This window comes from Schistocerca americana, chromosome X (genome assembly GCF_021461395.2).
Source record: "Schistocerca americana isolate TAMUIC-IGC-003095 chromosome X, iqSchAmer2.1, whole genome shotgun sequence".
Classification (NCBI taxonomy): Eukaryota; Metazoa; Arthropoda; class Insecta; order Orthoptera; family Acrididae; genus Schistocerca; species Schistocerca americana.
The window spans coordinates 258,327,939-258,340,751 of NC_060130.1; the positions used below are offsets into that span (position 1 = coordinate 258,327,939).

Genomic DNA, 12,813 nt, shown 5'->3' on the forward strand with positions numbered 1-12,813 from the left:
ACGTAATTTTTTTTTAAATCGATTTTCAAAAACATGTTAATTTTGTACAGCACATCTTTCAAGAGTTTGATATATGAAACATACATGTTCGAGGAAATGTAAGTCATGTTATTTGATCTTCAGTGTGCCAAATTGAAGTGTCACGCCTCTCCGCACAGTATTCTTCTATCGCACGTCACTGTCTTTTACTCTGTGTAATTCAAACGTGTATATTTTGTAATGGAAGCCATCAAACGTATATTCAGGGCATTGGAAATTTACATGTCCTGTGGTTCCATTCCTGCTCCCTTGTAATGGAAGCAATCACGCCTATATTCAGGGCAATGGATTAAAATGTCCTGTGGTACCTCTCCTGCTCACAGTCGGCCGGTTTGACATTCTACCCCCCTTTAAAAAAAATCACAAGTAATACTGTGTGGAATTACTTGTGACCGCGAGAATAAGAACCCTCAGAAAATATGCACTCTTTATTGCCTATTAGCTAATAACTTTCCCTTTTGTGCGCCATAAAATTAAATATAGGAAACATGAAACCAGGAAAGACAAGAAAGACAGTACACATTTCTCCAATCCTTAGGTCCCAGCATTTCTTTTTTTTTTTTTTTTTTTCTCTTATCTTGCTACAGCTTTACATGGCGCGCTTTCTTTTCTGCAAAAGAATATATTACGTCACTTAAGTTCATAAAACGTTTCGCAACACGAAAAACCAAAATGCTGTTGTTTTACTGCAAAAGCTGTTAGCACGAGTAGTACCCAAGACTGGTTTGGTTTCTCTGGTTAATTACGTCTATTTTGTCACACTCTGCTAGTTGAAACGAAATAGGCCTTTCTAATAGTGCAGCAAGTGTAACACGCGCCAAATAAGGGAGACTGTTTTGGAACAAATGGTCATTTTTATCCACCTCATTTACATAAATAATACGACAGAATATAATCCACGAGTACCAATATCAAATGTCTATTAGGCCTACTACAAGCAAAAAGTTTTACGTTAGAAAATAGCTTCACATTTCATTCATGTGCTCCAGTTTCTCAAGCATGAGATCGAAAAGTGGTGGTAGTCGAAATTTTTGTATAAATTTGGAACCGTCATATTCTTCCATTTAATTTATGTGATGTCCCCGTTTCTTCTCCGTCGTCGTTCTAATAATCAGTCTTGTCATCACTAATTCTGTAACTATTCCTGAAATTTCCAAAACTTATTCTCTGGTTAACTCAACTAACTCTGCCGAAATCACCGGTTCAGTTATCACGCGTTTAATCTCCGATTAGGGGCGTTATTACAAATTCAAATGGCTCTGAGCACTATGGGACTTAACATCTATGGTCATCAGTCCCTAGAACTTAGAACTACTTAAACCTAACTAACCTAAGGACATCACACAACACCCAGCCATCACGAGGCAGAGAAAATCCCTGACCCCGTCGGAAATCGAACCCGCGAACCCGGGCGTGGGGGCGTTATTACGTGTTCGTACAACGCGTTTTCCACGCTGTTCCGGTAACAGAACTTAAGCAGCTGCTAACCTGGGACAGTACAATTGGCCCTTTGTAGTGTAGCGAGTTGGCAAAAATTTTATGTCAACATTTCATTTTCTTGGATACACAGAGAAGATAATATGTAGTCATGCTTGCCTGTTATTGCTGGTAACCGTCTATTTCCACTCTGGCAGCATGAATCTATGGATTTCGCTAACAATTATAACAACGCTTATCATACACAGAATGAACCACATAAGCCAACAGCTATTGGCATTCACCCGTTCAGGTTTATTCGGCTCAGCTCGTACAGCCCCAACACCTTTAGTCTGCGGGTATGTTTATTTCTAGATGCAACGGGGATTCCCCTAGCAGACACATCACATGCACTATGTACGCAGTCAAAAGTCAACTCGTGATTCGTTCAGAAATCAACTCAGAATGTGTTCAAAAACGTTAAAAAAACCGACAGGGCTGAGTTTCAAAGTCATATGAATAGTCAAGAGACCTGCGTGCACACAAACTCCAGGAAACCAGTAGCGATATTGAAGAAACAATAGGTTAGGCATTTTGCATTTTAAAAATATTTGTGCTACGTGAAAATAGAGATGTAAAGTAAAACTGTAGCTGAAGGAGAGCTCCTGCCTGGATATGTAATATACGTGTACATTTAAATGAAAGTTTTTGCGTCTTAGACCATTTACAATTGGTTTTAGATCCTTCCAATAAAGATCATACATAGCCAACCTTTCATGTATCTAAGTATGAAAATTTGATATTAAATCACAAGAGTATGATTTTGTAATACTGAAGAGAGCATTCAGTATACTTTTTTTTCTATGAAGAACTCATTCATGCAATTTTGTCTGTAAGTATGTACATTATGAAGCAATAATTTAAGTAAAGTTCTGTTTTAAATATTTCTTTGCAATAGTGTTTATATTAACCATACAGAACACCTGCATGACTGTGCTAAGTAACTTACAAGTGGCGTTTACCTAAGCAGTACTTCATGTCCAAATCAGTTACTAAGTGGTCTAGTATATACTTATTTTTGGAAAAAACAGTCCAAATAAGGGACACAGACATAGATGTAGAGCGCAATGATATGCCACGTTTCTTCAAAAACTTACTATGGCCTATCCATAAAATCTGTGGCACTGACAGATAGTAGAAATGCATCAATGCTCAGCAGCTTACTATTGTATATTGTGATGTTGCCACAAAGGCATTGCTACTTAAATCAGGAACAATGTGTTGTAATGATATAACATATAACTTCAAACAAAACTTTGGGTGGTGCATTTTCAGAGGAAGACTTAATCTGCTCCAAGGAATCACTACCCCCCTCCCCCTTTTTAAAATCCCATGTTGGGTGGTCAGCCATTCACCAACTGATTTAGGTTTACGGATGCTGTACATTGTAACTCACGGTCGAGTCACATTAATATGACTACCTGTCAAAAGCTTACACCAACTTTTACAGCGTGAACAAATGTGAGACATGCAGGGTGAGTGTCGGTGAGCTCCTGGAAGGTACCAAAAAGAATGTGAAGCCATGCCAACTGCAGTGCCATGGACAGGTGCACTCTGTTTCTCAGTTAAAGATCCATGGTGCAAACAGCCTGACTGAGGTGGTCCCACATATTTCTGATTAGGTTTAAATCTAGGAAGCTCAGTGGCCACAGGAGTATTAAACTCATCCTGGTGCCCTTCAAACCGTGCACACACACTGCAAGTCGTGTGACACATTACATTCTATGCCACTAGATGCCATCACGCTGAGGAAAGACAAACTGTGTGTAGGAGTGGACACGGAACCCAGGTATAGATGCATATTTTTGTGGATCTGTTATGCCTTCCAGAATACTATGATCACCAAGGAAATGTCACAGACCATATCCCTCCCTTCCTCCAGCCTGGACCCATCTGACAATTGTTGCAGGGTGTTTGCTTTAGGGTGTTTCACGCCTTACACAACTACGGCCCTCTATCCAATGCAGCATAAAATGTGATTAATCTGAAATGGCCACCTGTCACCACTCTGTTGACATCCAGTTGCAGTACTGGTGTGAACAACTGTCAGGATGGGTGCATGAATCAGGTTCCTGCTGCTGAAGCCCATATGTGGCCAAGTTCACTGAATGGTTGTTGAGGAGAGACTTCTGATAGCCCCTTAGTTCAACTGGGTGGTCAGTTGCACATCTATTCACCCTTACACATCTCTGTAGCCATCAGTCACTCCTGTCATCTATGGCCGGTGGTGCACCACAGTGGCCTTGATACTGGTTTTGGATAGCACCATGTTACCATTGATGGTATACCGGGAGATAAAAAAGTCAGTATAAATTTGAAAACTTAATAAACCACGGAATAATGTAGATAGAGAGGTAAAAATTGACACACATGCTTGGAATGACATAGGGTTTTATTAGGACAAAAAAAAAAAAAAAACGAAGTTCACAAAATGACAGATGGCCAGATGGCGCTGGACAGCAAACCGTCAGTATCTGCTACCGTGACGGGTGAGAGGTACGCCAATATGTTACAGAATCACATCATCCCCAGCCTGGCTGATAAACACCTGCTGGAACGTACGATGTTTATGCAGGATGGCGCTCCACCCCATATTGCTAGCAACATGAAAGATCTCTTGCGCGCGTCGTTTGGTGATGATCGTGTGCTCAGCCGCCACTTTTGTCGTGCTTGGCCTCCCAGACCTCAGTCCGTGCAATTATTGGCTTTGGGGTTACCTGAAGTCGCAAGTGTATCATGATCAACCGAGATGTCTAGGGATGCTGAAAGACAACATCCGACGCCAATGCCTCACCATAACTCTGGACATGTTTTACAGTGCTGTTCACAACATTACTCCTCGACTACAGCTATTGTTGAGGAATGATGGTGGACATATTGAGCATTTCCTATAAATAACGTCATCTTTGCTTTGTCTTTCTCTGTTATGCTAATTATTGCTATTCTGATCAGATGAAGCACCATCTGTTGGACATTTTTGAACTTTTGTATTTTTTTGGTTCTAATAAAACCCCACGTCACTCCAAGTATGTGTGTCAATTTGTACCTCTCTATCTACATTATTCCGTGATGTATTCAGTTTTCAAATTTATACTTACTTTTTGATCACCTGGTACTTTAACCATGGTGGAACACAAACAGCTTACAAATGTAGCCATTTTGGAAAAACTTCCACCCTTGGCCCAAAATCCAATGATCATGCCCTTTTGGACACAAGATAAATTGCTGTTTCCACATTACAACAGTGACTGCATTGTTTTCTGTGTCCCACCAACATGCTTTATATACACTCCATTGTTAGTGCTGCCACCTGTGAGTGGTTACTGCTTGTTGATGTTGAACTTAGGAAGTGGCCATGCATGCGTGTGAAAGATACAGGATACCAGAGGTGCAAAGAACTGTAGATACACAAAATATAAACACTTATGAGAGTATTGTATGGTAAAACATTTTCAATTTTCAGCACGCGCGCTCACTCACTCACTCACACTCACACTCTCTCTCTCTCTCTCTCTCTCTCTCTCTCTGTCTGTGCGTGCATGTGCGTTTGTTGTGCTTGCCTGCAATTCAGTGTCACCTCTTTATGGTGAGCAGCAGTCTCTCCTTCCCATACAATTGTCAGTACTGCTGAAAATGTTTTGGCATACAATACTCCCATAAGTGCTTATATTTTGTGTACCTACAGTTCTTAGTGCCTCAGGTAGCCTGTCCCTTTCCCATTCTTATATTCAATCTCCTGAATTTATCAAGAGAAATGACAAGCTTATACTACAAGAAAACATTTATATTGTTTGTAGGAGGTGAGTAATCTGTTTTTATGTTAAGGCATATGGTTTATCATTCATGTAAACTGTAACATTAACATATAGCTTAAGCCATTGTTGCTTCTCCTAATACACCCTAATCCAGCTGATCTAACTGGTGAAAATTGAGTTCTGAATATAACTTTCAGGGGTTTAAGCTGATCTCTTGAAATATGCCTCCTTTGATCTGAATCCGCTCTGTTGTTTTTTTATTGCTGCATTTTAGCTGTTGTCTCCCAGTGTTTCATTACAGATGACAATGTGTTGATCTTTGAACTGCATGTATCAAAAATCTGCAGCACTTTAAGAAGCCATGTGTGTTGAACAGCATCAAGAATTTTTTTGCAATCCATCTAGTCCACAACTGTGTTATGTTCCTATCTGCTGATTACACTAGAATGGCAGCATCTATGATTTATTTGCTGCTTTCAGATTCCTTCGTACAACTTTTGTGTTCTTGTTCCATTTGCTCCTTTGTCTGGATTCTTTATATTGCTTCATTCTCTTACTTGCAGCACTAAGCTTTTGTTTCAATGTGTATAGTGCGTCAGAGATGAGTTGTCTAGTGCTAACCTGACTACAGACTAAGCAGCAGTAAAGCATGAGAAAACCTCAAATTCAGATCTATGAACAGAAAGGAAGCAGCACTGCAGTGTGTCAAGATGACACTTCCTTGCCATATACAGAAGGTAGTTTCAGTGTGTTTGTTCCTAATGTTCTAACTTTAAAACTAAAAGTTCTAAAGTGTTTCCATAAAGCTACATACTCAGATCCGTGAGAAAAGTGTGTACTGATGGATGCATAAGGAGAATTATACATCCCATGTAACCTTCATTGTTCAACAATACTAATTGGAAATCAGCATATTATAGCTTATTCACTGGTCATCACACTACTGTATGTAAGGTGGTGATTGCTTATTTCTCTGTATACAGTGTGTTCAAAGAAACTTTGCTGGACTTCAGAAACATTAAGACAACAGATGGAAGTCCTTTGGTGACCATTACAATATGCTGTTACCCTCTGCAGGCATCAGTCAGCATTGAAACATGTTCCCAACTGTGAAACATAGCAGAAATTGTGCCACTGAATTCGTTATTTGCCTTTGTTTACACTGTATGGTCTAGAGATTGATTCATTACTGGTTCATCCTGAAGTTAACTTGATTCCTTGGCTGTATTTGAACTTGCATTTCAGATTTTTTTTAAATCAGATATATATGGTTCACTGAATTTACTGTTCTATTTGGCAACTTCTATTATTAAGTGACATTATACTCAGTCTAAAAGGACCTATTAACTGGTAGTCCTACTTATTAGGAGCATGTGAACTGTGTATGAATCAATGTTCTTATTTATTTTAAAATTTGTAATCTAGTCAAATCACCAATTAAATGTAAGTAAATAGTCATCATTTACAGGTTTAAATACTTTAGACTGGGGAAAAAATGGTTTAGCATCATCACTGGGTGATGCCATTTTTATATGGAATGGATCAAAAGAGATTCAGAAAATTACAGCTTTTGACGAAACAAATCGAGAAATGTTTGCCACAGCACTGAAGTGGAATAAGAGCGGTAATCATCTCGCAATAGGAATAGAGAGATCCTGTATTCAGGTAATCAAATTAAATTGGTAAAACGGTATTTCTAACATAATGTAGATATCTGAGAAACGTTTTTGGCATTAACATACATTTGGATCTGTCGAATTTTATTCTATTTTTATGAAAGTATTAAGTTCATTACAATAGATGTCTAGTGTAGATGCTGAAAACAATTATGTACTACTGCATCTGAAAGAACAAAGCCAGTGCTGATTAAGGTCCAGTCATCCAATTCAATTTAGATTTTATGTAGTTCCCTTAAGCTGCTAAATATTTGGGCAATGAATTTTCCTTCAGTGCATGAATGTAACATGGCATTCCTTCTGTGTGCTATGAATGAACTAGTGTTCCATATCCAAAATTTTGTTTAGAAGTTACATCTCAGTAAAAAGAAATGAGAAATATTAAAATAGTTTCTGGGCCTAGGATAGACATGATCCTGTAGATTTTTTAAATTCTGTTTTCCATCACTATGGTTCATTTGCTTAATGTTAAAACTTTAAAAGTTGCTACTGCTGCTACCTAAGCAAAAATAGTCTACTATGTAATGTGGAGATGATCTTCAACTGTACTGATAACAGAGAAAATTATACCTGAAGATACAACCCCTGTCTCAATAGCAATGAATTTCTGTTGCAAGTCGATATAGACGTTGAGAAATTTGTTTTGGAACTCCACAGGAGACACCAAACACACAGCAAGAAAGTATACTTACAGATTCTACTGAAGATACAAAGAAGAGGGGTACATATCTCAAATAGAATTGGAAAACCTTTTTTCTGAAATAAATGACCAACTACTACAATTTGGTTGTGTGAGAGAAAATAAGATATGCCATGAAAGCAGCTGTGATGTATGAAGAGAAGAGTAGAAACTCACATTTCATGCACCAAGAACAAGGAAACCTAATACATACACACATCAGCCCCTCCTGCCCCCCATTTTCTCTATGTAACAATTTGAATTGGGGATAAATCATAACATCCATCAGAATCATTGTTTTAATTACACTATACAACAAAAAAACTTTTTTCAGGTGCAAAGAACATTGTGGACCTAACTAATTTGGACTTGCTGAATCTGAAAATGCAGTTACATTTTTGCCATCACCCTCCAATTTTTTGTTACTGAGATTTTTAAATTCCTATATCTAACAACAGAGACTAGGATGGTCTACACTAAATTTAGACAATATAGAACATACATAATGCCATAAAACTATCTTACTCTAGTGTTCTGGGTCTAATGTACATTTCTACAAGAAAAATTGCAACATTCGTTTTGGTGGTGGTGGTGGTGGTGGTGGTGGTGGTGGTGGTGGAGGTGGAGGGATGAGTCTTTTCGATGACAACTTCCTTCTTTCAGATATACAGGGTGTTACAAAAAGGTACGGCCAAACTTTCAGGAAACATTTCTCACACACAAATAAAGAAAAGATGTTATGTGAACATGTGTCTGGAAACACTTAATTTCCATGTTAGAGCTCATTTTAGTTTCGTCACTATGTACTGTACTTCCTCAATTCACCGCCAGTTGGCCCAATTGAAGGAAGGTAATGTTGACTTCGGTGGTTGTGTTGACATGCGACTCGTTGCTCTACAGTGTGCATCAAGCACATCAGTACGTAGCATCAACAGGTTAGTGTTCATCACGAACGTGGTTTTGCAGTCAGTGCAATGTTTACAAATGCGGAGTTGGCAGATGCCCATTTGATGTATGGATTAGCACGGGGCAATAGCCGTGGCGCGGTACGTTTGTATCGAGACAGATTTCCAGAACGAAGGTGTCCCAACAGGAAGACGTTCGAAGCAATTGGTCGGCGTCTTAGGGAGCACGGAACATTCCAGCCTATGGCTCGCGACTGGGGAAGACCTAGAACGACGAGGACACCTGTAATGGACGAGGCAATTCTTCGTGCAGGTGTTCTCTTTACGGATGAGGCTTCATTCCAACGTGATCAAATTGTAAATTTTCACAATCAACATGTGTGGGCTGATGAGAATTCGCACGCAATTGTGCAATCACGTCGTCAACACAGATTTTCTGTGAACGTTTGGGCAGGCATTGTTGGTGATGTCTTGATTGGGCCCCATATTCTTCCACCTACGCTCAATGGAGCATGTTATCATGATTTCATACGGATACTCTACCTGTGCTGCTAAAACATGTGCCTCTACAAGTACGACACAACATGTGGTTCATACATGATGGAACTCCTGCACATTTCAGTCGAAGTGTTCGTACGCTTCTCAACAACAGATTCGGTGACCGATGGATTGGTAGAGGTGGACCAATTCCATGGCCTTCATGCTCTCCTGACCTCAACCCTCTTGACTTTCATTTATGGGGGCATTTGAAAGCTCTTGTCTACGCAACCCCGGTACCAAATGTAGAGACTCTTCGTGCTCGTATTGTGGATGGCTTGATACAATACGCCATTCTCCAGGGCTGCATCAGCGCATCAGGGATTCCATCCGACGGAAGGTGGATGCATGTATCCTCGCTAACGGAGGACATTTTGAACATTTCCTGTAACAAGGTGTTTGAAGTCACGCTTGTACGTTCTTTTGGTGTGTGTTTCCATTCCATGATTAATGTGATTTGAAGAGAAGTAATAAAATGAGCTCTAACGTGGAAAGTAAGCATTTCTGGACACATGTCCACATAACATATTTTCTTTCTTTGTGTGTGAGGAATGTTTCCTGAAAGTTTGGCCGTACCTTTTTGTAACACCCTGTATATCCTTCATGCTTCAAAAACCAACTGTAGTCACCTAACATTGATGGGCCCCATCTACCTTTATAGCAGCTTACCATTCACAAAATGTCCTGATGGAACCTTTCTCCATGTTCATCACTAACTGCTCCCAAATTGGTAGGGAAGGAGTCTAAATGAGAACGAAGGAAGTGCATTTTTAGTTACATTCTGCATCCAACATTTTTATAGTTCTCTAAAAGAGTTCCCACTAATGTCACTGTTTTCTGCTCTCATATTCCCTAGGACATCTTCAACGACATCCTTAAAAGAATGCCATGCTGAAAGTTGTAACTGACTTAATTTTTCTTTGAAGTTCTTATCATGCATTAACGTCCTAATTTGTGGTTCAATAAAAATCCCCTCTCTGTTTGGCGTCACTTAATTCAGGGAACACTTCACATAGATACATGAAACCATTAGCATTTGTGTCCATTCCCTTGACAAAAGTCTTCTTAAGACCAAGCTTAATATGCAGTGGTTGAAGGAAAACATTTTGAGAATCTACTGAAGCTATATATTTCACATTTTCTCTCCCTGGAGCCAATTTCTCTCATGGTGACAACTGTTTAATGTTTATCTGTTGCACAGCTGTTCCAAAAACACAGGAAACAGCAATACTTTTTGAAACCACTTTAGAGACCAGATAGTAAACCAGTCACCTTAAGATCACCACGTATTTTCCAATTTTCTTCCTTATAGTTAATAGCTTCACATATCTCTGACAATTTTATGTAGTTCTCTTTCATAGTTACAGAATACCCTACAGGTACAGATGGAAACGTATTACCATTATGCAGTAGTACAACCTTCAGACTTTTCTTGGAAATATCAATAAACAAGTGCCACTCAACAGCATTGTATGGTATGTTTAACTGTTTCATTAATTCTACTACATCACTACAAGCATAGTCGTAATATGTCACCAGATCTTGATTACATTGCCTAAAGTGAGTAATTCTTGTTTCTTCATGAAGTTGGTTCCATTCCTTAAGATGTGAAGGTAAAATTTCTGCATGCTCCTTGGATAGGTATAAATCATGAACTAGGTCTTCAAGTCTGCTTGTATAATTTAAATGTAATCTTTGTTCTGGAAAGTGCCCCTCTTCGCTTGATTGACATTGTGCTTCCTCAGTGTTCGTAGATTCATGATCAGAATTAGGAACTCCTTCCCACACTAGTGGAGGAGTTGGAACTGGCAGGTCTTCACCATGGGGAACAAGTATAATTGCTTAGGGCATGTTAGGATACTTAATATTCTTCTTATTCTTTGATGGAAAGCCAGTTACATTAGTCAAACAGAAGTAGCAATCATCAACATGATTTTGAGGCACTCACCAGATCATTGGTATGGCAAATAAGTGCTCTGTTTTTCTTTTCAGCCATTGTGTTAGTTTAGAATTGCACCTAGTGCAAGTTATGTGAGGTGCCCAATCTTTATCCTGATCTCCCAGTTGGCATTTGAAGTATATGATACATCGTCTTCAGTAACTTAGAAATTGGTCATCTTTGTTTCCTTGTCATGAATTCACCACATATATAACAAAATGAATTGGGATGGTTTGTACATCCAAGTTTTGATTTCTTCATGTTGTTTTTTCAATACCTACAAAACACTTTTCTGTTGAATGAACTTAGCCAGATCAGTTCCTGAAAAAGAAAAGAGAAATTCAGGGACTTAAGATTAATATAGAAGGAAGAGTAAGTAAATGTATGTGACTTGATGTTTTAAATACACAATGTAAAATACACTAATGTTATATATTACATCTAAAAAGTAGCTCACAGTAAAGTTAAGAACAAAAAAGGTCACTGCACTAACTTTTATCACACTCCTTTCAGACACAAAACACTTAAAATTATACAGTAAATTCAACTATGTTATATAACTTGCAGGTCATAACTTTTAATCCTGACATGACGGACACTTTCTAATTTCACATTTTATGTCACATTACAATATAGAATTAAGTTTTGTATGTACTTTGTCTGTACCAAAACCACTGTGGACAAGTATTATTAATGTATAATTCCAATAACATAAACTCCCACCCTCCTTCCTATCTGTCACTAACAGAAGGCAAACACTAAGATTGTGCAGATGCAGATAATACTTCTGATAATTTATAAATCAGATGTGTCTCCTAACAAAGTTGTATGTGATAGTCTAATTGTTTCTTTGTACTTTATCCTTTTGTGTTCCTCTTCTCTCGAGGTGCATATGGACTGTGAAAGATTATACTTTATAATATTAATTTTAATTTGTCCTGAGTAAGTAACTAGACCTTCTTTCTCTCTCCCTTCCACACTCCTGTGAGGACACGACAGCCTGGTTTAGCCTCGTTAGAAGACACACTTTGTTTGGGCTACAGATAGTATCTTACATAGAACAGTTTGATATGCAGAGACTAGGTCATTCTGCAGGCTATTAGTTGAAGGTATCCTCATGCTCACCACCCAATACTATCCACTATACATGATTTTTTTGTATGATTTCAGCCACAATGTCCACTTGGTTGTCTTTCTCTGGTTCTGAATCATATTTGGAACCCTGGGAATGACAAGGCTGATCACCTAGCCAGGGAAGTGACTTTACTACTGACTGTGGCAGTGAGGTACTGAGCAATGGCAAGTGTTATCAAGGAGATCACTACTGTGTGGTATTCATTCTTCCACACATCTCAGAGGGAGTCAACGATTTTGTTGGCTCTGTATTGAACACACTCCTCTGACCTGTCCTGTGAGATGAGATATACCCTACCCACCCTCCATCCCACCCCTCGGCAGTTGGTGTAGCTATGGTGCCTTGTTGATAGCAGCTAGTATCTAATGGAATGTGTACATTAGTCCAACAAGTGCAGTGTCTTAAGGGTTTCTTATCCTTGATACTGGGCAATGATGAAGGAGCAGTTGGCCATGTTTTATGCTTCATCTGAAAGAATGGGTTTTATTTTTGACAGTGATGTTTTGACTGTACCTGATCAACCTGGGGCACATGTGGTGTGGGTGCTTCCAGCTTCATCCTACATGCCAAGTGCTGGGGGCTTGTCAACAGTGTCTGCCCCCATTTGCCTGCTAGTTCATTTTTCATCAATCTAGTTTTATCTTGTCAACTATTCTTATCTTGTAAATACTT

General features: G+C 38.9%; 1 protein-coding gene across 1 annotated transcript in view; it reads left to right on the forward strand.

The window, feature by feature from the left end:
• The window catches only part of LOC124555949 (cell division cycle protein 20 homolog), a 131,164-nt gene that overhangs the window by 32,419 nt on the left and 85,932 nt on the right, over positions 1-12,813 (forward strand). Inside the window, exons 2-3 of the mRNA XM_047129998.1 lie at positions 6,739-6,935; positions 8,156-8,310. Of these exons, the coding sequence (XP_046985954.1) occupies positions 6,739-6,935; positions 8,156-8,310 (352 nt within the window). The remainder of the gene's footprint in view (positions 1-6,738; positions 6,936-8,155; positions 8,311-12,813) is intronic.